The sequence below is a fragment of the Lissotriton helveticus genome, chromosome 4_1 (assembly GCF_964261635.1).
Source record: "Lissotriton helveticus chromosome 4_1, aLisHel1.1, whole genome shotgun sequence".
Lineage (NCBI taxonomy): Eukaryota > Metazoa > Chordata > Amphibia > Caudata > Salamandridae > Lissotriton > Lissotriton helveticus.
The window spans coordinates 298,663,530-298,690,478 of NC_136063.1; the positions used below are offsets into that span (position 1 = coordinate 298,663,530).

Below are 26,949 nucleotides of genomic sequence, written 5' to 3' on the forward strand. Positions count from 1 at the left end.
CCGTTATTTAGCTCACTGCCCCATCCCAGCTCAGAACCTGGCTATATGCAAATTAGTCTGTCCCTGGCCCAGTGCATCATGGGAACAGGGCAGACCAAACTACCAAGCCAATTCTTCACCAGAAAGGAGACAAGCTTCCGGGGACCGGTTTCTGCCATTTCAGGCGTCGTCGGCCCGGCTTGCTTGAATCCTGATGGAGCAGTGAGCAAGGGACTCATGTCTGAGTATACCCTTCCACGCTTGTGGTGGACAAATTGATTCAGAAAAGGGGGTGGTGATGAACAGAGTGTCTGAATTAAGCAGACCACTCTTACCCAGTCCAAAGATCAGGGCTTGATCCATCACCGTTATTTAGCTCACTGCCCCATCCCAGCTCAGAACCTGGCTATATGCAAATTAGTCTGTCCCTGGCCCAGTGCATCATGGGAACAGGGCAGACCAAACTACCAAGCCAATTCTTCACCAGAAAGGAGACAAGCTTCCGGGGGCCGGTTTCTGCCATTTCAGGCGTCGTCGGCCCGGCTTGCTTGAATCCTGATGGAGCAGTGAGCAAGGGACTCATGTCTGAGTATACCCTTCCACGCTTATGGTGGACAAAATGATTCAGAAAAGGGGGTGGTGATGAACAGAGTGTCTGAATTAAGCACGGTGTTGGATCTAGCCCTGATCTCTTGACTGGGTGAGAGTATTCTGCTTAATTCAGAAACTCTGTCCATCACCACCCCTTGTTGTTAAATATTTTGTCCACCTTAAGCGTGGAAGGGTATACTCAGATGTGAGTCCCTTGCTCATTGCACCATCAGGATTCAAGCAAGCCGGGCCGACGACGGCTGAAATGCCAGAAATCGGTCCCCGGAAGCTTGTTTCCTTCCCAGTGTAAGAATTGGCTTGGTAGTTTGGTTTGCCCTGTTCCCATCATGCACTGGGACAGGAACAGACTAATTTGCATATAGCCAGGTTCTGAACTGGGATGGTGCAGTGAGCTAAAAAAACGGTGTTGGATCTAGCCCTGATCTCTTGACTGGGTGAGAGTATTCTGCTTAATTCAGAAACTCTGTCCATCACCACCCCTTGTTGTTAAATAGAAACCCCAAAAGGGGCAGATGCACATCTGAAGAATAGCCAAGCCCGTACCAACATAGGGGTTGGCATTGAAGGTGTGATGGAAACGTCTCCAACAACACATCAACCAAAGCAAAAAGCCACAGTAGCTTTGCGCAGGGCTGAAGCAGATTAAACCGCCATACAGAGGCATAGAAGAGAAAGGATCGGCAGACTAGGCCCGTCATGCCAAGGTATGGACATGGCACATCCACAAGAGGCCTATAAGAGAAGAGGCAGGAGTCAGTTTTGCCCGTGCATAGTGAGAGCCAGCACAAGAAGGACTATCACCTGAAGAAAGAAAAGAAGGAACACCATCCAGGTCAGGGCCAGAGAATGCACCTGAAGCCATGAACCATGACCCTTTCCCTTGCGTCTGATAGGGAAGAAGGGTGCTAAGTGAAGAGGCAGGAAGAACCCCTTGGCCAGTGTGAAGAAACATTCAACAGCAAATGGCGTGGGGCTGGGGGGTAGTTTTTTTAAAAACTTTGTTTATTGAAGCATTACACACATAGCATACAATGCAATCATAATATATCAGCAAAGATTAATGGCTTCATTTCGCGTAAGAAGACATAACTAGTTTGTGCAATAATAACAAACATTAGCCGCATAAAAAAAACTACAGTGATTGTTTACAACGCCACACAAATGTATCCAGACTTCTGAGGCAATAGCAGAATAATCAGTTCCAAAGTACATACAGTGGGGCAAGGTCGATAGTACGACCGACAATCAGTCCGAGGTTTGCTCCGTTTGAGACCATAGGTACTCCCGTAAAGGGGCCCAGATGTCTTTGGGCCGGGATGATGACGGCAGTTCTTCTGAATACAGTTCTAATTGTTCATGACAGTAAGCCATACCCTTAAGCCACAAGTCCACATTCGGTTTCAGTTTACTGTCCCACGTGAACAATACCCGCCTTTTGGCGAGTAATAAAGCCACTCGCACATAACGGCCCACTAACGCTGTACACTGAGGAGTGTAGGTTAGTAAACATTCTAATGGCGTACATGGTAGGGCCTGTCTTGTCATCTTATGTATCAGAGCAGTGATTTGTTCCCAGTACCTGAAAACCGCCCCACACTGCCATGCGAGGTGCAGAAAGTCAGCCTTATCCCAACCACACCTCTTGCAGCAGGCCGTATCACGCAGACCTAGCTTGTGTAGTTTTAGGGGGGAGTAATAGACCTGGTGTATGAATTTTACGTGTATGATGCGGAGATTATTATTAGATGTTAATCTTCCCGTCAGTGTGCATATTTGTTCCCATAGGTCTTCTGTAAGTGGAGGGAGCAGTATCGAATTCCAGCGGGCCAATCGCTTATCGTGGCCAACGGCCGTTTCTCCCTGTACCACTTTATAGAGTTTAGTTATCGACCTCTTCCGGTTGGGGGTGACTATCACCATCTGTAGCGCCTGAGAAGCAGGTGGCTCCTTAGGGAATGTAGTGTAGTGAGCATTTATCGCCTGACGCAATCTATGACAAGTGAACTGAAAGAGTGGTGTGGGATGTTGTACATAATCAAAGTTGTGCTCCATGATATATTTCCCGTCAACGTAGAGATCCCCCATTAGTGTTACGCCCACCTCTCGCAGTGTCAACATGGGGCCCTGTTCTTGCGCTACCGAAATGGCGGCATGCCCAGATAGTGGCAGATTAGGAGCATACAGTGGAAGTCTGTTGGTTCTCCTCCCAATTTCCTGCCATGCTCGCACCGTGATGTCATTGGTGTTAATCTCATGTTTAGGTGTATGACGGTTAACGTGAGTAAGAATTCCCGTTAGCGGCACTGGGTATGCATCGCCCTCCTCTACTGCGATATGAGGCAAGAAATCATGCGGTTTAAACCAGAAGTAAGCATATTGCACCTGACTACATGGATAATACACGTAAAAATCCGGAGCTTGAAAGCCCCCCCTGTCAAAGGATTGTGTAAGAGTATGCCAGCTTAGTCTAGGCTGTTTGTTCCCCCATACTAGTCGCAGCAACTGAGACCGAAATTGTTTGAAGAAGTGTTGTGTAAGGCGAACGGGAACATTACAGATTAAATATAAAAACCGCGGAAGGACAACCATCTTAATCAGGGCAATGCGATCTGACAGCGAAAAAGGCATGTTCACCCATCTATCAACCTGTTCTGTGAGCGTAATGTAGGCCCGGCCATAGTTTTCTCTAATGACCACATCTGGGTCCCTATGGACCCATACTCCGAGATATTTCACTGGTTTAACCGACCATACAAGAGGGTATTCCAGCTGCGGTGAAGTGGTGACTTGTGTCAGGGGAATAATGATGGATTTTTCCCAGTTAATTTGGAGACCTGAGAAGAGGCCGAATTTTATGTACTCTCGGATCACCGGAGAGAGGTATGTGTGGGGTTCCCGGACATAGACAACCATATCGTCAGCATAGAGAGAGATTTCCACAGGTCGATTGTGAAACGACAAGGCGGCTGCTCTATGATCCTGTCTGATTCTGCAAGCCAACGGTTCTAAAATGAGGGCAAATAGGAGAGGGGACAGGGGACAGCCCTGTCGGGTCCCTCTCTCCATAGGAAACGACTCTGAAGTAGTCCCACCAACTCGGACCCTAGCCGTGAGGTCGGTATAGAGAACTTGCACCCATCTGATGTAAACCGGGGGGAAGCCCATACGGCGAAGCATGAAGAAGAGGCATTTCCATTCCACAGAATCAAAAGCTTTCGCCGCGTCTAATAATACGGCCGCAGCGGGTAGAGCAGGATTTAACACATGGAGCATAGCAAATATAGTTCGGAGATTTAGGGAGGTGGAACGCTCAGGGATGAAACCGAATTGGTCAGGGAGTACTAAGAGGGGCATTAAAGGTTGCATCGAGTGGCTAAAATTTTGGCATCCAAATTTATTAGCGAAAGAGGGCGGTATGAGTCGCAACTTGTTTGGGACTTATTTTTCTTCAACAGAGTAATGACGAGGGCCTGCCGGAGGGAGGGGGGAAGATAGCCGGTGTCCTGGGCTTCCGCATACATTTCAAGTAAATGAGGAACGAGAAGATCCGCGTAGTGTTTATAGAATTCCGCAGTTAGACCATCGGGCCCCGGAGCTTTGTTGTTTGGGAGAGATAGAATGGCCTCTCTAACATCTTTTTCATCTACAGGTGACCCCAGGTATTTCCTGTGGCCATCTGATAACCACGCAATAGCTGTGTCCTCTAGGTAGTCAGTCATGGCCTCCTCCGACTTACCTCCTCTAGTGGAATACAGCGATGCATAGAACTGTCTGAACTGCTGAACGACTGCGTCGTGTGTGTGGTGGGATGTGCCAGCGCGGTCTATAATGTGGTAAATGGGGGGGTTCTCTGCCCTGCGCTGTAATCGGTCCGCCAAATTTTTACCTGGTATACCTCCCTCCCCATATGCGCGAGCAACATGGCGTTTGGACAAATATCTGATTTCTGTTTCCGCTAGTGTGTCGTAGGGCTGGGGGGTAGTTGAAGGATAAGACCCCCATACACCATCTTCCAACGTGCACCACAGCATTGCACGTTGAGTCCTTCATAAGAGGTACTACTGTGTCAGAAACAGATGGAGTAGTAGCTGTAAGGCAGACAGACAAAGTACCCTGCATGGCAGGGAGCAAGGCAACAGTGTATCCGCACAGTATCATGAAAATACCCCAATAAGAACTTGAGGAAAAAAGCAAAAGAACACAGTGCAGCCACTGGTGTAGAAACCCAACAGGGCCAAAAAATAAGTTGCTTCATAAAAACAAACGGGAACCACAAACTGACATTGACAGGGTAGAGGGCAAGAAAGGAAAATACCTGCCGGAGCAGGAGCACCACACCAGATGCTACTCAGAGGCGACGAGAGAAAGGAAGAAGCTAACGGACTTCGCCCTATAACGGCTTACTCAGAAAAGAAATACAGGAGACCATCCCTAACAAGACTGAGTATGGGGGGGGGCGGGAGGGGGGAGGTATAGCAAGCATGGATTAAGATTTCGCTCCGCTGTGACTATCCCGTAAACAGAGTAAAGTGGAATCAGCTTGAGAGCCTAACAGATATTGAACATCAAAAGGCAGGTCCACCAAGGCTGACTGAACAACCTCCGAAAAGTCAGAGGGGTACAGCCAGGTACGTCGGCGAAGAGCTACTGAAAGAAACATGGCTCGTGGTATCCATGTCACAAAGAATCAGCAATTTAGACGCCAGACGGCCATCCTGGACCAGCTCAGTAAGAGTGTCCGAGTATCACCAGGGAGAGAGGGGAGAGGGCACAAGACCGAATCTCACAACACGTCAGAAAAACAGCCCAAAAAAGCGGTATTAAGGGACTGCAAAGTGGAGCTGGTGGCAGAAAAGATATACCGACCAAGAACATCTAGAATTTTAGACTATCTGTCTGGAGGGGCGTCAGGCACGGCGCCGATGTCGGAAGAGGCTTTAACAGCCTGAACCACAAAACTGTGCAGAGTAGACTGGCGGAAACGGAATAGCGGATCTCCAGGGGCAGGATGGTGCCTATCAGCTGTAGACCGGTCCACGGAAATGCTTGAAACAGGTTTAGCGCAAGTGCTCAACCGAATATCAAAGAGGGCTTCAATGAAGGGGAGAACAGGTTCAGTCCTCATCTGGCTCTGATTAGGCACCCCAAGTAGGAGACCAAAGGCTACCTCCACAGAAGGAAGCTGCAGTCCCAAAACCACAGGAACTCTCTGCAAAAGCCGAACAAGCCTCGAAGCAAGGCTAAGAGGAGAAAACAAGGCTGCGGATGGGGAACAAATCATAGTCAGTTGCCTCACCAAAGTCAGACATCCAGTGAAACCCTGAAGCAGGCTGAGGAATGTCAGTTACGTCATCACCAACATCACAAAAAATACTCGTGTCCCAGGGGGAAAATAGAAGGGGGCTCCTCTGAAAGCAGAGGAAGGTAGCCCGAAAATAACTATTCCACCAACCCCGTTCCTAATTTTGACCGACTTCAAAGAGGTGACACCTCGAAGTTGGGGAGGAGAGACAAAGAAGAGACGATCAGCGCCCTCGGCCCAACACTGGTATCACAGGTGGAATCTCTGAAGGGCTGTGCATCGGAGCTGATACAAATTTGATCACGGATTCAGAGGGCCTCAATTACAGTGAGGGAGGTCCCGCCGGTTTGGAGTCGGCCAAGGCTTCACCGACCTCATTGGTGCAGAGACGTGCTGCAAAATGGCATTAAGGGAGGGACTGTATTCCCTCATCTGAGCCAGAGTTGCCTCAGCGCTGGGAAACACCGGAAGGCCTGGGACGGATTCTCACTCCAACCTCTAAATCAGAGAAGGCGGGTCAGGGGAGCATCACATACGCTGTAAAGTCGGGGAAGGTCATGATGCTGACCGCCTACAGCATGAGTTACCAGCCGACAGCGAGGGCGAAGGTACTTCAGGAGCTGGCCCTCGAGGTGTCCTTGAAGACAGAAGAGTACTGCGACCAATAAACGGCCTTCAACCATCGCACCGCTAGCAGTGTCATGCAGTGCTCCTGCAAAGCAAACGTCCGATGCAGAAGACATGAGCCACACCGTTTGGTGTTGGGGTGCACGGCTAGAAACAACATGCACATAGACTGAGGAAGCGGGGTCGACATCGCAGTCCACAGGACCCCAAAAATATCCAGAATAAGCACACTGTTCCTTCGACAACGTCGAGTTAGGCAAAAATATGGTCAGAGGTACCGCTCTCCAGATCCTCGGGGAACACAGAAAGGAAGAAACCAGCATTATTGCATCTGGAGAGCTTATATGGACTCTGCCGACGTCACATCCGGTGGACTTCGTTGTTATGGAGTCGCTCAAAGCCCTCTACAGAGGCGCATAGGTACTGCTGTAGGTACCAATTAATAAAGCACTCCTCGATCCTCATCCCTGTAGGTGTTACACACATTATGCTGCAATGTAAGCAAGCTTTAAATGACCAAAAGTGGTAGGTGTTTTGGTGTGAAAGGCCCCTAATATGACAAACTACAAGCACAGCAACTATTAAATTTACAATCCAAAACAATTCCAGAGTTGTTTTTATTAAACTTTATAGTCAATATTTATCTATTTTATGGTTTTCAAGCTAATTAATCAGGGGCCAGATGTACGACCACTCCATTTTGCGAGTCTCAAATTGTGATGTACAACAGTGTCTGAGACACTGTTTGCGATTCCCAAATGGGTCACAAATGACTTGCCTCTTTAATATTTATGAGGCAGGTCGCAATGTGTGACCCATTGGGAATGGCTAGCACTCACAGGGATGGTGGCCTGCTGGGGTTAGCAGACCCCCATATCTGTGACAGTTTTTTTCCAATGCAGACAGTTTTCCTAAAAGGAATACAGGATGCATTTAAAAAAGAAAAATTAAATGTTTCGGTTTCATCAGGACCCCTTCCTGTTTGCCTGTGGCTTACCACCTACTTGAAGTAGGTGCTAAACTGTGAGTGTTTTGCGACCGCATTTGCAGTCGCAAAACAATCAGACATACTATTGCAACTCGCTATTAGGAAGGGACACCATTGGCACGCACCTTCCTAATAGCGACTTGCAAACCTTATTTTACGAGTCGTTAATGGTTTACAGACTCGGAAAATAGGGTTTGCATATACCACACACTTTCGCAGTTGCAAACAGTCCCATTTCCCATTTACGACCACTAAAAAGGGGCGTACATCTGGCCCTATAGTAATGCTAGTACACCGTTTGCTCTGCGAAACAGATTTCAAGGTGAATATGCATGTATGAGTATTTATATCATGCACACTAATCTATAGAGCAACAGGGTATTGTATATGAGAAGACTAAGGGATGCAATGTGAGGGGAAACAGGACCTGCTTACTTGAAGAGGATTCTTTTATTTAGCATCTATGTCTGATGAACAGTCTATGTGGTTATTTCATGAGAAGCTGATTTTATATGCATATCTTCACATAAATATATTTTCTTTGAATTTGAAGGGAACACATCATTTAACCTTACAATTATAATCAAATCAACTCTACAGACATGGGCACCATAATAATGTATTTTTACTTTCTAGCATGTGATAAATGGCTATGTTTTCAAGAAAATATGGAATAACTTTGGCAAACAGAAATCGAAAGGGGTTTGCGGTTTCATGAATTAATGAATAATGTGTGTCAAACAGCATCATGCGTCTATTAGAAACTTGGAACTACCTTTGTCTCTGATCTGCAAGCTTTTGTTCTTCTTCAAACACAATTTTTCTCCTTTGTTCTTCTGCTCCCTTAAGAAGTTCTTGCTGTTGGTACCAAGCATCATCTTCCACTTTACGTTTTAAAGCCTCAGCTTGAATTTCATGCGTCATCTGCCTATACAATATAAACTACAATGCATCAAAGACATGGAATGGAATAGAAATGTCATCATGAACTTCATAAACTAGATCAAGGTCTATCTCATACATCTTTTAATGTTGTCTACATCTGACATGGCAAACAAGGAAATCAACTGTGACAGAAAAGTCCTGTGTACAAAACAAATGGCTTGATAATACTGAACCGCTTGCTCTCCCACAGCAAGAACCATGGTTGGAACAACCCTAAGACAGGCATGTTATTGTTGATACTGATAGCACGATGCCACTTTCATTCTACGTCCCGTCTGTCAGCTCAGAATGCAGGGAGGCTAGTGAATTGCAAATGTAATGAAGTGGGACCCAGTCACTCTTTTTATTTTAACTAAAAAATATATTTGGATTTTCAAATTAGGACAGAAAAGAAGAAATACACACTTGTTGAACAATTGCACATTATTTCTAATATCCAGAATTCCATCTAAGAGTGTATGTTTCACATCTCACATCTGTCAAGTGTTGAACATCTTGGATTTCTGGAGGTTTAGGCCTAAGGTGTATGGCTGAGGAAGATATTGCTTATTTTCAAGACAGAGCTTGGCTACAGGTATGTTTGTGTTGTGGGAGACACATTTCTCGACTGTAGTAAAACAGCGACAATAGGTTAGGGCCTTCTTTTCGGTTTCTCTGATGGTAGCTTTTTAGGTCTCACCTAGTGATGCAGCACGAATGTGCTGCCATCCCTTTGTGAGGCATGCAGTATACACTATAGTGTGGAAGCTTCGTTGAAGCTCCGCCCACTATCTGGCCCATCTTCTTCATTGGCTTAGGTTATAAATGATGCCTTCCGATTGGTTTTGAGCTTGTTAGTCCCTCCCCATGACAGCCATGTCAGTCATTTGTATCCTTCCATGGCTACTGACCCCCTCACTACGCAGAGTACTTTCTTCCCATCCCTCGCTCCCTCATTCCGTGACTACTTGGGGCCCTGCCCCCCTCCCACACACTCCCGATCGTCCACACTCCATTTCCCGTGTGCCGTTTAGCTACGTTCCTCAGGTTCACTTTTTACTGTTGTGTGCACGTGATCTGCTGCAGATTCAGTTTCTCTACTGACTGGAGTCCGTGTAAAAACTCACAAAATCATGTTTAATCATTGATAGATCTACGAGCTTTTAACTCTGTAGCAGCTCGTTAGCCTGTGCGACGGGGTGAAAAGGGGAAGAAAGTGAAAGCCGTAGTTCATTACAACACGGACTCCTTGAGCTTGGGAGATCGTGAAGACGTCTGTTACCGACTTGACACAGGAGGGGCGAAGCAACATCCTCTGCACCGTGCAGGTCTGCGGGAAAGTGCTGTCTGACCTGCCGTGTCCCAATAAGATTCACTGTGTTCAGGTGTGCGGTCTCTGTCTGATTACTCCCTCTTTATGGCTCGGAAGTGCACACTTGCGCCAGCTCCGCATTACCAAACTGCCGGCCCTCGTTTCTCTAGTGACCCTGTAAGCGACCTTCTTCACCTGTTTTATAGCCATTAACGATCTATTTACCTTTGTTAGTGTGACTCTTCCTCTATGGATGTTTTACGTTTTATATAGCTGAAACTTGGACCAAAGGGATAAGATTTAACATTCTTTAAACACTGGGAGATTTAGTGATTTGTCCAAGATCACAGGATGCTAAACCGAGGCCTGGATTCGAACGCGATTAGTTCTAAAATCGTCAGCTCTGGCTGTTTGGCCAGATCATTTCCCTCCTTCACGACCAGGTCCACTTCCTTCTGTTTCGTGAACCCATGTCTAGATTCTCAACACGTCTTCCTGTCTACGTTTCTGTAGTAAGCAGGCTGACACAGGATAAGTTAAGCTGGTTATTTATTGGCTACATGGATAGCAGAGCCAGGAGGACCAGCTCTGCCAACAGCTCAAATAGGAATGTCTTGGCTCAACACGGTTGCCAAGACACCACCATTCTAGAGTCCTAGCATCATCACTAGGATACATAAGTTAGAGTACAACATATCTTCTCTTCCTCCAAAACAAAAACAAAGAAAAAAAACAGGTTCAACAATATCTCTAGAACTTTTTATTTACAAAATATTTGTTCAACAAATTAGAAAAAAGCATCATGACCTGTACCTGGTAGGTTTAACATTATCTCTAGAACTTTTTCTACAACTTTTTTGTTCAACAGGTTTTGAAATATTTTCCTCAAACGATGAAGAGGCATTCTGTACCCGAATCTTCACTACCCTATTTAGATTCCATCAATGACCTCCCTCGACCATTATTGCATTTGCAAGAATCTTAGTAACCTTGAAAGGTCGACTGAACTTACTATCACCTTTCTTGGCATGCACAGCATTCTTGATTTTGACCATGTCCCCCACTTCAAGCGAGCCACTCTTACACCTTTACGGGAATCAAACCAGATCTTCTGTCTAGCTTGCGAAACTGATAGGTTTTCTCTTGCCAACAACATTAAATGAGCAACATTAGATTCAGACTTGAGCCTCTTACTCATCCAAGCAGATCTGAAACTAGTGTTCGGTTTCCTTCCCCCCAAACAGTTCGAAAGGAGAAATCTTAGTGACAGAATGAGGTGTAGTCCTATAGAAACAGATCATGGCATCTAATGCTTTACAGATATCATGACAACCAGCCCTAGCCCACCTAATACACTCCCCCACCACCCGATTCATTCTCTCAACCAGGCCATTTGTTCGTGGGTGATAAAGTGAACTCTTGTGATATTTCACACCAGACTCCAAAAGAAAAGCTTCAAACTCAGTGCTGATAAACTGCTTGCCATTATCAGACAACAAAACTTCTGGACAACCCTCTCGTAACCAAACGTTTTTGAGAAACTCAATAACAACCTTTGTGTTGGCTTCCTTGACCAGTTTAATTTCAGGCCACTTTGATGTGTAGTCCATGAGTACCAAAACAAAATGACACCTACCTGGGAGGCCTTCATAAGGCCCCATTACATCGATGCCAAGTTTCAACCAGGGCCTTTGGGGCACTGAATCGGCATCAATGGTGGAACGGAGACCTTCAAACTTTTGTCAGCAGCACCACAGACACAGCAATTTGCAACAACAGAATCAATTCCTCCATTCATTACCGGCCACCAGTAAATGTCTCTGATATGCCGCTTGGTGAGGGGAGAGCCAAGATGACCATCATGTGCTCTTTCAATGATCGTTTTATGAAAAACACTTGGGGGCACAAACTTGTCAGCTCCAAGTAACAAGCCATCTTCGATGGAAAGTTCACTTTCAACTTTCCAGAAAGGTTCAGGAGGGTGAGGAAGTGTTTTTTTTCTGGGCCAACCATTTCTGATAAAAACACAAACTTCACGTATCACACATTCAGATTCAAGAGCTTGCACCCAATCAGTCTCAGAACCTAGACTCAGATTAGGTAGATCTAGCACAGCAACGAGACAATCGTCACAATCTTCAGTAGCAAACTCATACAAATTGACATCATCACTCTCATTAGACTTGATGGGAAAACGTAATAAGAAATCTGCTCTTCCATTTTTACCACCAGAAATGTGCTCCACTCCAAACTGAAGAAGTTTCGTCACCATACGCATGATCCTAGGTGAACAAAGCTTACTTATAGTCCCCCCGAAAATGTTTACTAAAGGCTTGTGGTCAGTCAAAAGCAAAACACGTTTTCCCCAAATGTAAGGTTGAAAATTCTCAATAGCCCATGCACACGCCAATAACTCTTTTTCAATAACAGAGTATTGTAACTCTGGAGTTCTCAACACTCTGGATGCAAACCAAATTGTGTTTTGACAGTTATTGTCCCATTGTGTTAAAGTTGCACCAATGCCAACTTGACTGGCGTCAACACTAACAACAAGAAAGACAAGGGTCAAACGGTTTCAGGACAGGACCATCACTTAAAGAAGATTTCACAAACTTGAGGGCACTAATACAATCATTGCACTTTTCGAACTTTACACCTTTTTTAAGAAGGTTACTTGTAGGACGCACAATGGATGCAAAGTTAGGAATGAACTGTGAGTAATACTCACATAACCCCAACAACGACTTGACACTGGCTTTGTCCACTGGTTCTGGTGCATCGATTATAGCTTGAAGCAATCCTGGTCGGGGACTTATTCCATCATGAGAAATAACGTGTCCCAAATATTCAACTTTATAACACTAAAATTGACATTTCTCTTCTTTCAAAACAACACCTCGCTTCTTGAACAAAGTTAAAACTTTTCCTAAAACCACATCATGAGAAGCAAGATCCTTACCGAAAATAAGAACATCGTCCTGAAACACCAAGACTCCTTCTATATTCCTGAGAATATTGCTCATAATCCTCTGAAAAACGGATGCTGCTAACGCAAGCCAAAATGGCATATGATAGTAGCGAAATGTTCCCAAAGGTGACACAAAAGCAGTTAGATGGCGTGATTCAGGGTCCAGTTCTACCTGATAGTAAGCACTAGCTAAATCAAGTTTAGTGAAAAATGTTGCACCTTTAGTGGAAGAGAATAAATCACTGATTTTTGGTAGGGGATGAGAATCTACCCATATCTCTTTATTAAGAGATCTCAGGTCCACACAGACTCGAAGATCTCCTCCCCTTTTCTGGCTACAACCAAGGGAGAAAGCCATAGTGAGGAATCTGTTGGTTCGATGATCCCTTTGGCACATAGCCCCTTCAATTCTTTTTCTAAGTCCTCCCTCACACTGAATGGCACACCTCTGAGTTTATGTTTCACGGGAAGAGCACCTTCTTTAATAATTATTTTGTGCTTAAAACCTTTGATTTTTTCCTACATTTTTGCTAAAAACTTCAGGGAATTTACTCTTCCATGCAAAACCAGTATCATCACAATCGACAACCAAAACTTGCTCTTTGGCTCCAGGCTAAAGTATCATGCCGAAAAAGCCTTGGTGAAAACAACCTAATATGTTGAGACCTTTCACTGCAACGGACCCATGGGACCAGCCGGTGCGCCAGAGGGGTACATGGATCTCGCATAAACACCATACATGGCGTTTAAAAAAATGCGAGGGGTCCTGTCCTGGACCCGGAAAAGGGGAACACGAACCCACCGGCTGATCCTGGGGAGGCTGCACCGGAATAGATTCCTCTTGTTCCTCGGGCTGGTGAACCAGAGTCGCCGAGTCATGAGGAACCTCTTCCTCTTCATGTCCCGGAGACTGATAAGGAGCCGGAGAAGGATTAGACTCCAGAGGTACAGACTCCCCTTCAGGATTTCGAACCGGAGAGGGAGAAACCATGTCCTTACAATGCCGTCTACCAGACGACTTCGCCTTCGAATCCGATGACTTCGCTTTCGAATCCGACTCCTTACCCGAATGGTGCCTTGATCCATGCTTCCTCTTCTTATGTTTTTTCTTTAATGATCTGGAAACATGACCCGAAGACACTTCGAAGCTGACCTCGACCGGGACCTCGACCGGTACCTCGACCTCGAGCGCCTCGATCTTCTTGGTCTCTTGACCTTTTAGCTTGGCAATCAGGAGTTTAGCCTCATATTCACGAAGAGCCTTCGGATTCATCTTCAAACGGGATCGACAACTTAGGACATCATGATCTGAACTCAGGCACCATATACATTCATCATGCGGATCTGTGATGGACATCATTTTTCCACATTCTTCAAACGGCTTAAAACCAGTCTTCTTAGACGACATCTCCACAGAAGACAGCGACACTGGAAAGATACAGAAATCCTTCAAAAGCAACAAAGTGACATTAAACGAAACAGAAGATCCCTCGAAACTGTTAGCGTCAACGACGCACAAAAAAGGGAACTGATGTCATCACGCCAACGTAGGCCTATTATGGGGTCGGTGACTTCACCGGAGTCGCGCGCGAAGCTGTGCTCCTGTGATGTCGTCCACGCCGGCGTGCTACAGAAGAATTTTCCGAATGTTGCTGACGCAGGGGGATATTCACAAAGTGAGGAATCCACTGGCAGATGTATCCATCAGAAAAATCTATTTTTCGTCCCTCATAGGAGATCATTATAACCTTAGCCCCTGAGTCGACTAAGAGTTTTACAGTGTGATTACCTACTTTGATGTCCACTATTGGATCAACACAAGAAGGGGGATCCCCTTCAACAACCTCCTTCCTGGAATTAGTTTGTAAAGATTCCACTTCTTCTATGTTTCTGACAACAGAACAACTTCTGGATCAGACTCATTATCAGATTCAAGTTTCCTTTTCTTCTATCTTAACCACACTGACCGAATGATCCCTCCACTTTGTTACCACTGTTTTGCTAATTTTGTGACCTTGCCGCCTTCTGTCTCCCTTCAGTAATAGCTTTACCTACACACTCTTATTTTCTATTTTGTATCTATGGCGTGGCCTGTCTGTAATTTGAAGAGAATAGGATGTTTCCACTTTCTGAGGATATTGACTATGAATATTGAAGACAAAAGTTCTGCATTTCTAAAACTGCTTGAAAACGTACGGTTCTCTTTGTCATAGCTGTACTTTGAATACGAGTTACCGAGTGGCATGTGGCGTGTGGCGGAATCTCCTTTGCTTCCGGATGTATACATAGCGCCTCCTAGGAGGGTCACGCAAATTGCACTCAGACCCTGGTTTAAGCAGGCACTCCATGGACCAAATTTCAGTGGCAGAAGAGTGCAGTAAGAGCAAAACTGCGGGTAGTAAAATGCAGTTTTTGTTGTATATTTGTTACTGCACAGGGCAAATCTTGCAATCCGACACAAAACCCAAACCAATGCTGAACGCTATCAGTATTTGCCTAGATGTTTCTGCATATGATTTAAGTAGACACTTGCAACGGGGCCCTGTCATCAGGCCTCTTAACGCACCCTCTTGCTTTGCATCCATTGTTTTAATGTTCACCTGCTCAGAGGCATGTTTGTGCGCAGTGTAGTTTCATGAGACGAAAATCTACAATGTACGGCTGCAGTGTTTGTACATCAGGTTACCCAGGAGACATGCGGCGAATGAAATGAAGCATTACAGTTATCAACAATTATGTTTTATTGGTTTTTTGAGGTTTGTGTCGGGTACCCATAACAAATCTCGAGGTTGTTTAAGGCATAAGGGAGGGATTAAGGGATTACTCAAAATTCCCATTCCAGTGTTCCTTTGTGGAACTGAATCGCGTCTGTTTATCAAGATAAATCATTTTTGCAGCTGCAGCACTTGTTTAATTCCTTCAGTCACTGTAAGGGCAAGAGCACCTGCTTCAATGTTAATCGTGTACAAGTGACAGGAAAAGCATTTCAGTTTTACCAGTGGGGACGATATGAGGAGTAAACAGAAGAGAATCTCGTGCTGCTTGGTGTCTGAGGCAAATTTACCTGAACTCTTTGAACCCATGTGAAAATCTGCACAAGATTTACATTTTCTTAAAATAAAGCACCACCCCTCCGACTGTACCAACTTGAATCCTTTTAACTGGCGAAGGCGTCATTCCAAACATATAGCGAGTGTCATTCTTGCAGTTACTAAAGCACTGCCTTCTCCTGATGTCGAAAGAAAGTACTCAAAACAGTATTTAACTTAACAGGCATAAACTGTAAAACACTTTACTTGACATGGTTCTCTAACATTCTTTGAAGTGTACATGTTTGCCCTAAGCCCTTTACAGACTTAACATTTAGGATATGTTGAATCTGTCAGATGCATTTGTACAAGTTATGACTTAATCAAAGGCAAATTATTAGTCATTATTATGCCCAATAAATGCAAGGGTGGGGGGGTAAAAAATTGTGTACACTAAAGTTGCTAGAAAACAAACAATTCCAGAATTTGCAGATTATTGGGTACATTTATATCTTTACAGGTGCCCCTGTACTTTCATAGTACTGTCCTGCTAATATTGCACCAAACATGTAAAAAATATCACTACACTGTGGGATTAGTAAGTGGTGATTGTGGTAGGGAAGTGACTTCAGCAGGAGAGACAGTTGGCCTAATGTTTTGTGGAAAATGCAGAGGTGAGGTGGATAATAGTAGTAAAAGTGGGCAATAGGTTGGCCTCACGGCCGTAGTTAGTGCTTAACAAGACGGGGTATTTGATAGCAATGGGCTTTAACTACAAAGTGTGTGCAGGTGGTCCCATGGATAATATGGTGCATAGCTAAATACTTATAAGGTCCCAAAGGCGAGACTGTTGCATTGCAAATGCTTGTTTTGGTTGCCTTGAAGATGTCCTGGTCTGTTTCCCTGGACTAAGCTGTGGCAAGTCGCCAACCCGTCTTGGCCCTTGTGGACCGGGCTCGAGGCACCTACCTTATTTCCCGTTCTCACACGCTCTCTCCCTCTCGGGCCTCTGTGCCTTATGACTCACGCTCTTCCCCTTCTCTCTGTTCTGACGTTTGTGCCTTCTCACATTTTGCTCTTTTCATTCATCTCTTGCTCTTTTTATCTTTTGTGCCTTTTTCTACTCTTTGCTTTTTTAGGTCTTGGCCTGCTTAGGTTGCGCTTGCGCAGTCTCGCTGCCGAGATTTTATGTCTTCTAGTAGTGGGCTGAAGCCAGCCCCTCTTCTCCATTGGCTGGCTTCCTAAACGGCGGCCAGCCATTGGAGAAGAGCTTTGTCAGTCAATTTAAACCCCGGCTTTTTCGGATTGGGGGGCTTGTTTGTTGCGGTCTTTTCTCTCCGTGACGTCATCCCTCCAAAACACGCCCCCAATCCAAAAAAGCCGGGGCCGTTTATTGTGAGTAGACTCTCGATCTGCGCAGCGGCTGCCGGAAGTGACGCACCGTTATTGCTGGCTGCCAGAAAACGTCTGTTTGCTGTCGGGCGCTCTGGAGACGGGAGAGGGCAACGACTGGGAAGCGGAGTCGAGGGAGTGCAGGCGAGCGGCTTGCAGCGCACGAGGCAGCGTCTCAACCAGGCACAGATTTTCTCGGGGTGTGTGTGGGGGCGGGTGCCAGTGGGGGGAGGGACAAGATAGCTCAGCAAATTGGTGCTGCTTATGTGCCCGGTTGCCCCCTCGCGCTGGTCCCCTGCCCAGCGCGGTGTTCACTCCCTCCATTGTGGCCAGTAATGTTCTATCTCGGGCGGGATGACACCTTCTCCCGCCTGATATTTTTATCCTCTAAAGCTCCCCCCCCCGGCCCCCGGGCACAGGGGAGCAGGCTGACATTTAGCGCGTCCAGAGTATCCACCCTCCGAAAGCCGGGGGGACCTCAGTGCTCTGCTCCTCTTCCTCCCGACCACCGAGGCCGTCTCTCGCCCTCCACCGCCCCCGCTCCGCAAAACCTCCGTGCCCCGGGGGGCAGGTGCCAGCTGCCGCAATGAAGGTCCTGTGTCTGGTGTGACATTTGCTCCTCAGGGGGTATTTTGGGGCACCCCTCGTGCTGGGGGAGGGCCGGGTCCCTTCACGGGTGGGCCGTGCCGCCGGCCTGTCTATTTCCAACCCAAAGGCAGTGTATTAAAAGCCCGGCTGACGCCCCTTGGGGTGTGATGCGTGCGTCGTGCTATGCGGGGGGGGGGGGGAAGGGGGAGGCTGGTGTGTGGTGAGGCTGTGGGTGCACCGTGCCCCTGTCAAGTGGCGAGTTCCCTGTAATGTAATGTAATGTATTGCGACTTATATAGCGCACGTATCACCCGAAGGCATCAAGGCGCTTGCCTTGGGAACCCGTCCTGGCTTTTCCCTGTGAGATAACCCCTAATGGGTATCCCCAGGGTGAAAGCCAAGCATCCCGCCGCGGGTGGGCCGCCGTAGTGGAGATTAAGCAACTATTGCCCAGAGTTGCAGCGTGGGACCCCATGATTAGAATAGGCACCGAGGCGAGAATTATCGAGTCCGTGGACATTTTGGGCTCAGGACCCTGCCGCGTCGGGAATTGAACCCTTGTCCCGGGCCAGACCTCTGCATCAGGGTCTGCCGCTCTAATCAGTGAGCCACACTCCTCCACCCCCTTAAGTGTCTTTGGTTTTATTGGGCTGAGCATGGCCAATAAGAAGAAACCCATTGGCATCTTTCCCATATTGGCACTTTAGTGACAGCCACTTGGTGCGTGCCCCCCTCCTTCGACCCCCCCACACACACAACCCCAACCAAGGCCGGCTCAATCTGGACAACGGACGTTTTAAAGGTTGTCAGAAACTATTTCGGTTGGTGTTGTGTTTTTTTTTCACCGTGTGGACTGCCCAGGACAACTGTGCGCACCGTGAATAGGACGCGCCGGGATATCAGGTTATCCAACGTAGGTGGTGAGCAGAGGAGAGCATGCTTGCAGAGTCGCCTCATTAGCGGTGGAGAATGGGCAGCCCAACTGGAGCCTTGGGACCGGGGCCTGGGGTCACCCTAGCATCTGTATGTATGTCACGCCTTCACAGCACGCCCGTTACTGCCGCTCTGACCACTAGAGCCGCTGTCGTGTGAGGGGCACGTCCTCCGGGTGGTTCTGGGGCGCCTGGATCTGTCCACTACTCTTTTATTCAGTTCATGCAGCTTTAACTCAGTGTGCAATATACGTTGTGTGTTTGTGTTAGTGGTAGATTTCGGGCAGCAGGTACACATTCCTATAGTCTGCTGGGTTTTCTCCCTGCTGTATTGGGGATAAGGGGTGTTACACACTCCGGGGTGCTCTGTGCAGTTTAGAGACTCTCCCTGCTGTGTAGCGATAGAGGGGGCGTGTCACCCCCTTGGGACCATTGGGACCATTGTGCAGTTTATAGACCCTCCCTTACTGTGCGAGTGATGGGGTGTGAGTGCTCACTGCGAGGAATCCTGCAGCTCATAGACTCTGGTTTGTGCAGGACAGGTGGCCTGGGGTACGTCCCTGGGACTATGTGTGCTCATGTATGCGAGGTATTTATGCTATTTAGGTCTCGGCTAGCGTAGGCTGCGCTTGCGCAGTCTCGCTGCCGAGATTTTATGTCTTCTAGTGGTGGGCTGAAGCTAGCCCCTCTTCTCCATTGGCTGGCAACCTAAACGGCGGCCAGCCATTGGAGAAGAGCTTTGTCATGTGCCCTTGTGAGGTAGTTTTGGGATGTAAAGTGTGCACTTTCCCATACAGGCCATGCTCGTGTGGGGGGAAACACTGCGATCGAATGGGTTTGGAGCGGTCTCCCATATGTTGTCTGATCACCTGAAATCAGAGCCTTGTGTGGTGTTGCTAGTCATGCAGGCGATTCACGGAGTAAGCAGGTCATTCTAGCCGTACACATTGCTAGATAACATTGACCCATCAAGCCCACCTTGTCCGTTTTCGTAACACAATGGGAATTACATTAGAATCGCATACAGGATGCATGTGTGATTCAGACATGGAAGTCACGCGGTATCAAGTATTCTCCTTTTTTCAAAACCATGAAGGTACAGCTAATGATGATGTTGGTGCTGTTTTACTGTTTTGGACTTTAAATCCAATCGAGAAGCTCCCAACCCCAACTTTTGTGAATGGGATTCACCATGTCTGCGTTCAGGAGGTTTGTGCAATTAAAAAGACACCCCAATAATGCACTTTGGAGGCGGATCTATCGAAAAGGCGCGACAGTTGTAGCCTGTCAGTCTGGCCTGGATTGTCCGTTATGCCAGACATTCAGGAGGCCGTGTGTGTGTGGCTCTGTGTGTGGCTCTGTGTGCCACTGTGTGTGTGTGGCTCTGTGTGTGTGTGGGCTCTGTGTGTGTGTGGGCTCTGTGTGTGTGTGGGCTCTGTGTGTGGGTGTGGGCTCTGTGTGTGTGTGTGTGGCTGTGTGTGTGTGGCTGATGTGTGTTTGGCTCGGTGTGTGTGGCTCTCTGTGTATGTGTGTGTGCCTGTGTGTGTGTGTGTGTGTGTGTGTGTGTGTGTGTGTGTGTGTCTGGCTGTGTGTGTGTGTGTGTGTGTGTGTGGCTCGCTGTGTGTGTGTGTGTGTGGCTCTGTGTGTGTGTGTGGCTCTGTGTGTTGTGTGGTGTGAGAAATTGGCCTGATATATGATGCTCACTAGTTCTAGTGATCACCTTGTATCAGTCCAAACAACCCTTATGGCGATTGGTTGTAAGTCAACCTTATAGTCCAGCTAACCTAATGGTAGCATGGACAAAGCAGTCTTAGGCTAAACTCTTTTGCCATGTGAAGCCAGCTGTTTTACCACAATATAACCCCTTGAATACCAGATGAAAGGACACCACACAGGTTGTTATGAAAATAAACAGTATATTTATTAATAACAACACCTCTGAACTCTTTATGAGGTCAGAGGGCTAAGCACATGATCAATCTCTTACGAAAAATACGATAAGTTGCACGAAATTACAATGGTGCCCTAGGGGCACGACAAACCATATACTAAGTAAGTGGAATGTGAAAGTCGATAAAAGGAATGGAGCTGTCCAGAGGCTGTAGGATCGATGGGACCACGCTACACTAACTCTAGGTAAGTAATAGGAGGCCCACGGAACGCGTGTGCAGAGTGTGAACTCACACGCGAGATGCGTAACAACGTCTATGGACAGTACAGTTCAAGTTAAAGGTGAGTACGGACAATCCTGACTAGTTAGGACAAACGACTGTGGAACTGGACACTAGGACAGTTGAACTACCCTTGAGCACCGAAATGCTCTCGTTACCTCACCCACGGGCTGCGGGTGCATAGGTGCCAAAGTGTGTCGGGTTCCCGCGTTGAAGTCAATGGAGCCTGAAAGAAAAGATGCTGCAGGCGACCAGGAGGAAGATGTTCGGTGCGATCCAAGGGTGGATCGGTGAAGAAGAAGACCTGAAAGCAGAGGGGACAGTGTTCAAAGTCACTAGCCAGTGACCGGCGTGGAACCAGGAAGGAACCAGATGCTGTCGTCGCGATCAGGTGAAGAGTGGACGCTTGACTCTGCAGCCACGTGGACCAGGAGGGGTCTTCGACGACCAGGATGGAGGCACGAGCTGTCCCACGCAGGCTCTCGCTGTCGGCGGTTTCGGATCCGGAATTGGAGTCAACATGCCTTGGCAAAGGCAACCCACGCGGTGAGTGGAAAAGACGTCTGGTGCGGACTAGGAGAGTCCGGGGTGCCCCTCTTTTGGAAGGGAGCAAGGGCCAGTCTGGAGCAACCAGACCAGCAGCAAAGATTTCAAGATTCGTAGTCTAGGAGGCCACTAGCCAGCCGGCAAGTGACCAGACATCGCGTCAAGCAGCAGACAAGCAGAAGGGCCCCACGCAGATCTCGTGGATGCTGGAGGGCTGATCTTCGGTGCAGGGGCTGCTCGGGGCTGGGGCTTCTCAGTCCCCAAAGCACTTGGTCGAGTTTACCTCGGGAGTCGTGCTGGAAGCGAAGTGCAGTTTCTTTGAAGATGGCCGGTCCCACGGGTCTCGTCGCACCCACGGATCTCAGCTGTGCTGCAGATGTAGGTTGAGGTCGGAGAGGTCTGGGAGTCCGGGTCTCGTCGGGCTCTGAAGTCTGGATCCTGGAAGGAAGACGACAAAGGGAAGCCGCTGGACGCTTGATGGTGCCTGCAGTTGCAGGGTGGACACTCCTTGCCCACAAGGGAGATTTCTTCAGTCTTCTGTGGAGAAGAATGTCGAAGTCCAGAGTTTCTTCTTGTAGAGTAGTTCAGGATTAATCTAATTTGGAATGGGACCAGCTCCTACCTTTATCCTGCTAAAGGGGGCTGCACTACTGACTAGGTCCCTCCCCTGGGTGGGACCAGGAAGGGGGGTGGTTACACCCCCTATCCTTTGTCCGGTTTCCCGCCAGAGCTGGGGCTGGACTGCCCCAGCAACTGGTTTGAACCGGTGTATGCACAGGGCACCTTGTGTGCCCCAGGCATGTCTCATTCCTTTCAGGCCTATCCTACCCAATACACAAAATCCTGTCTGGGGTGGTGCTAGCACCTCCCAAGGCAGGAAACCCTTTGTCCAAGCCGCCCTCGCTGGAAGGACTCCAAGCAGCAGGAGGTCAGACTTGTGTCAGCATCCATTTTGTGATGCCAAGGCTTGAGTTAACTTTAACCGGGGTTCTCCGTTAGATACATGTCGTGTCCCTCTAGAAGGGTGGAATGCTACCCCCGTCGCCAGAATTGGCGAGGGGGTAGTATTCCAATTCGTAGGACACCTTACTCGACATGTTTTGATAATGTTATACCAGAGTTAGCATTTAACCGCGAGGTTGATAATGCACTTTAAGAGTATATGGTATAGCGTTATCATGGAACAGCTATTAGGACTTGGTTCCGCAAGCTGCAGACGGGCTCAGCTCATGCCAGAGCACCATCTCACATAATTCCAAGCACTCTGCCTTCAGGATTGTTAAGGCCTGCCATAGGAGTGACTGATAGGAGGATATGTGTCCATTTTAGGGTTAGATATAGGTATACTATATCTACAGCAAAGGGTGATTACACCACCTTGCCCCAGCTGCCGTGCAGCCAGTTGTCAGTTTTAGATGGCCAGCCAGGGGTGGCATAATACATGCTTCAGCCCCAGGTAGGCCCTGGGTACACCTATGCCCTGGATACCTAAGGTACACTGTACAGGGACTGATAAGTTGGCCCAGTACCAATTGGTAAATGCACCTAAAGTACATGGTTGTCAATTTAGAGAGAGAACAGCTAGGCTGTGGGTCTGATTAGCAGGCCCACAGCCAGGGAAAGTCGTAAACCAGTGAAGCAAAAAGCAAAAATCTGGGGTGACCATAGGATTGCAGACCCCACTCTCCTACATGTGGCTCTGTGTGTGTGTGTGTGTGTGTGTGTGTGTGTGTGTGTGTGTGTGTGTGTGTGTGGCTCTCTCTGTGTGTGTGTGTGTGTGGCTCTGTGTGTGTGTGGGGGCGCTGTGTGTGTGTGTGTGTGTGGCTCTGTGTGTGTGTGGGGGGGGGGCTCTGTGTGTGTGGGGGGGGCTCTGTGTGTGTGTTGGGCTCTGTGTGTGTTCTGGGCTCTGTGTGTGTTTTGGGCTCTGTGTGTGTGTGTGTGTGGCTCTCTGTGTGTTTATGTGGGGTTCTGTGTCTGCTAATACTCTCTACTACTCTCTAATGCTCACCTATTGACATTATATATGACAATACCATTTATTTATGTTTAAAAAAAGCAAAAAATGAAGAAAATCCCATTTGCAATGCCAATAGCTCTAACTTTAACAAAGACGAGTCCATTGCATTGTAAATGCTTGTTTTGTTTGCTGTTTTCGATTCTTGTGCCTTCTGATTCTGCTCTTTTTGCCTTTTGTTCCTTTGACTTTTGAGTCTTTCATCTCTGAATTGTTTTTCTCTTTTTCCTCTCACTCTTCCCTCTCTTGCTTTCTTGCCTTCTGTGCCTTTATCTGACTCATGCCATTTTTTTGCTCTTTCATTTTCCTTCTTTTTCTTTGCCATTTTGCCATCTGTGTTGCCTCCTTCCCGCGCTTATTTTCCCACCTTCTGTGCCTCTTGCTCCTACCCCTATTACTTACCTGCTCCTTTTCGCACCTCCCGCTACACTCCTCCCAGAACCTACTTAGTGAACCACAGACGCGAAGCAAGCCTGACTGCGCACGTCCGCACCTGGGAAGTGCCCAGAGCCACTAATTAAAGAAAGAGGAACAGAAGGAAGGAAAGAAGGATTACATGAAAAAGAATTACGGAAAGAAAGGCGGAAAGACAAAGCAATAATTCATTAAATTAAAAAAAAAAAGGAGGAAGGAAGGAAAGAATAAAGGAAATACATTTTTTACAATGGCATTAGCAGGGATTGGAATCTGATAAAGCTTGAATGTGCCCTGTGTTAACTTCAAAAGTGTTCTGCTATCACACCAGGCTCTAAATACAGAGGCACCACAAAAAGTAATTACAAAGTAAAAAATAAAACCACTGGCACTGAAGGGAACTATCTTGTGTGAGGGTGTGCTCCTTGTGTAAGAGCACAACGCAGTCGCTCAAAGTGAACTTAACCAGTGGCTTAAGTAGGCTGACCCTTTGCCCCATGCTGTATGCTATAGTGGGCGCAAGTAAAAGGTGAATGGCACAACAATAGACCAATGGAAGAAAGAGGTGGCTGAATGCCCCCTTCAGTAAATACAGTATACATATAATTTTTGTAAAATCAAAAGTTCTTGACTAATGCCATTCCTAAAAATGGGGGTAGATTAGGAGAGAGGAATTTTATAGAATTCAAAGTAAATTTGTACATTCTAACGCAAAATTTAGGAGAGCATTTTATTTCACGAAACACAAAGTGATGGAAAGATTACTAAACATGGACACATGATCTGATACTACAATTGAAAGTACTACCTCTGCAAATAAGGTAGAAAAGGGGATTTCTTTTTTTCATATAAACTGAGTGCTGTAAAGAATAATGGGGTGAAATTGTTGTTTAGGATTCAAGCGCCTCCAATCACACTAAGAGTTTCATGTTCGAGGCACCATGTTTTGAGATTTGAGTTTTCAGAAAATCTGGAAAATTGCTGACCTCACAGCTATCATGTAACAATCAGACTAATGCCCCCAATCTACCCTACTTACAAACTTCACATGCTGTGCCCATACAGTAGCATGGACACTTTTTCTTTTAGCCAGAAAAATACTTTACTCCACAGGGCATTAAATGGCTCCTTATATATTATTCTGGGCAGCTTAGTGATCACGAGATTTATGGTGTCAATTACGAGGAACAAAATTGTCTAGTTCCTAATATGTGGCATAGACAACATTGACCCTGGCAGTGGGCCTTCAGGAATCTGGGTCATTTTTCCTATTTACAAACAATGGCCATAACCTCTTTGTAGTTTCCTATTAAAAGAAGCCTACTGTGTGGTGCTCTATGTGTCATTTATATCCTTAGTCCTTTTTGAGTGGAGGTCTGTTTGAATTGCTCTCCGGCAAGATCGTATTCCTGAGGAGAATTACAGAGGGTTACTAGGCTGAGCCAGTGTAAGAGACAAAGACTCGATCTTGTCTGTAATTATCAATTTTGATAGTTCTGAGGGATCTCCATTTGCAGACGTGGAGCACAATTTCATTGCTTTGGAGGAAATTGACTGGGCAAGCTTAGTTTGTAAGGTTATTGTCTTCAATAGTGGTGGCACAAGATCACTGGAGTCTGTATGTTTATTTCTAGCTCAGCTCCTTAATTTCCAACAATAAAAAATGGCAGTCTTTGTGGTATAGGTTAGAACTATGAGCACTAATGTTTTGAACAAAGTCTTATCCATTTGGACCTGCGGGATGGGAAGCACTAAGGTTTGTCACTTGTGCTTGATTGGTGGCTGCTACCAGATCCTCACTGACCTTCTAGCTGAAGTCCTTCCTGCTCTCCATTTACCCTATTATACACCCTTTGCGTGGGTAGATAAGTCAGTCCTCCTATGCAGATTGCAGTTAGGGATCCCTACAGGACATTATAGTTAGCACTGTGACAATTAAAGTTGTTTCTTTCATATAAAAACATATCAGTTTTACAAGGCACATAGTGATCGCAGACTTCAGCTCACAGCACTGGTGAACAATTCAAAATATACAATACAAAAACTTAACAGAGGGTCAGTAGAGGATATATATATTTAAAGACCTAGTTGCAACCTATCCTCCCATCCATCTATTACAAAACATACATGGGTTCTACTGGTCTAATAGTATGTGGCCATAGCAAAATAAGTAGTGTAGTGAGAAATTAGAGTGTTCATACACAGAGAGAAAGAAAACCCATCAGCCCACCCAATGGCAGAGCATCATCATCTGGGATTTTTGAAAGACGACTGGTATCTACTAGGTATCTCACCGGATGTGAGCATGAGAATAATCCTAATTTAGATCCACCAGTGATGGAAAGCCAGGGAAAAAGTGGTGTGGTGGTGCTGAAAAATATTTGCAGTGCTGGTATGTGTGAAAAAGTGTGAGGCTAAAATTGGCTACTATAATGCTTAAATCCAATTTTTATTCCAGGATCATTATAATGCCAAAACTAAAAACAGTGTGCAGATAGTATTGAAAAAATATTAACTATCAAATGGTGGAAGAGGTCACGCTCACATCCGGTGAGATACCTAGTAGATACCAGTCGTCTTTCTAAAATCTGAGATGATGATGCTCCGCCATTGGGTGGGCTGATGGGTTTTCTTTCCCTCTGTGTATGAACACTCTCATTTCTCACTACACTACTTATTCTGCTATAGCCACATACTATTAGACCAGTAGCACCCATGTATGTAAATTCAATTCAAAATGCCAAATAAAATCGGATATATTTTTTTACGTATCCCTTACACATTGATGCAATGATTACCAATCAATGTAAATGTTTACAATGAAACAGAACTAAATGTGAGGTTATATTTTTGACATCTTGTATATACTCTAGATATAAAATGTAAACTAGGGTTAAGTATTTGTACTTAAGGCTACATATTCCCATTGTTTAACCAAAGGCATTTTTTTACAAAAAACTAATAGGTTACCTGTAGCTGAAGCCACCTGTCTTGCACTGTAACTAGTATAACGCTTTTTTAAATACACAAACAGTTTGAGAACCGGCATTGAATATATGGTAGATGGGTTTGTTATGTTAACTCAAGAATACATGATATATTTTAAAGATGCAATAAGGTAATGCATTTTGTTTTTTACTCAAAACACCTT

At 46.4% G+C, this 26,949-nt stretch overlaps 1 protein-coding gene across 1 annotated transcript in view; it reads right to left on the reverse strand.

The window, feature by feature from the left end:
- Positions 1–26,949, reverse strand: part of TBC1D31 (TBC1 domain family member 31) — a 670,562-nt gene that overhangs the window by 208,008 nt on the left and 435,605 nt on the right. The window contains exon 15 of the mRNA XM_078686822.1: positions 8,284–8,436. Coding sequence (XP_078542948.1) covers positions 8,284–8,436 — 153 coding nt within the window. The remainder of the gene's footprint in view (positions 1–8,283; positions 8,437–26,949) is intronic.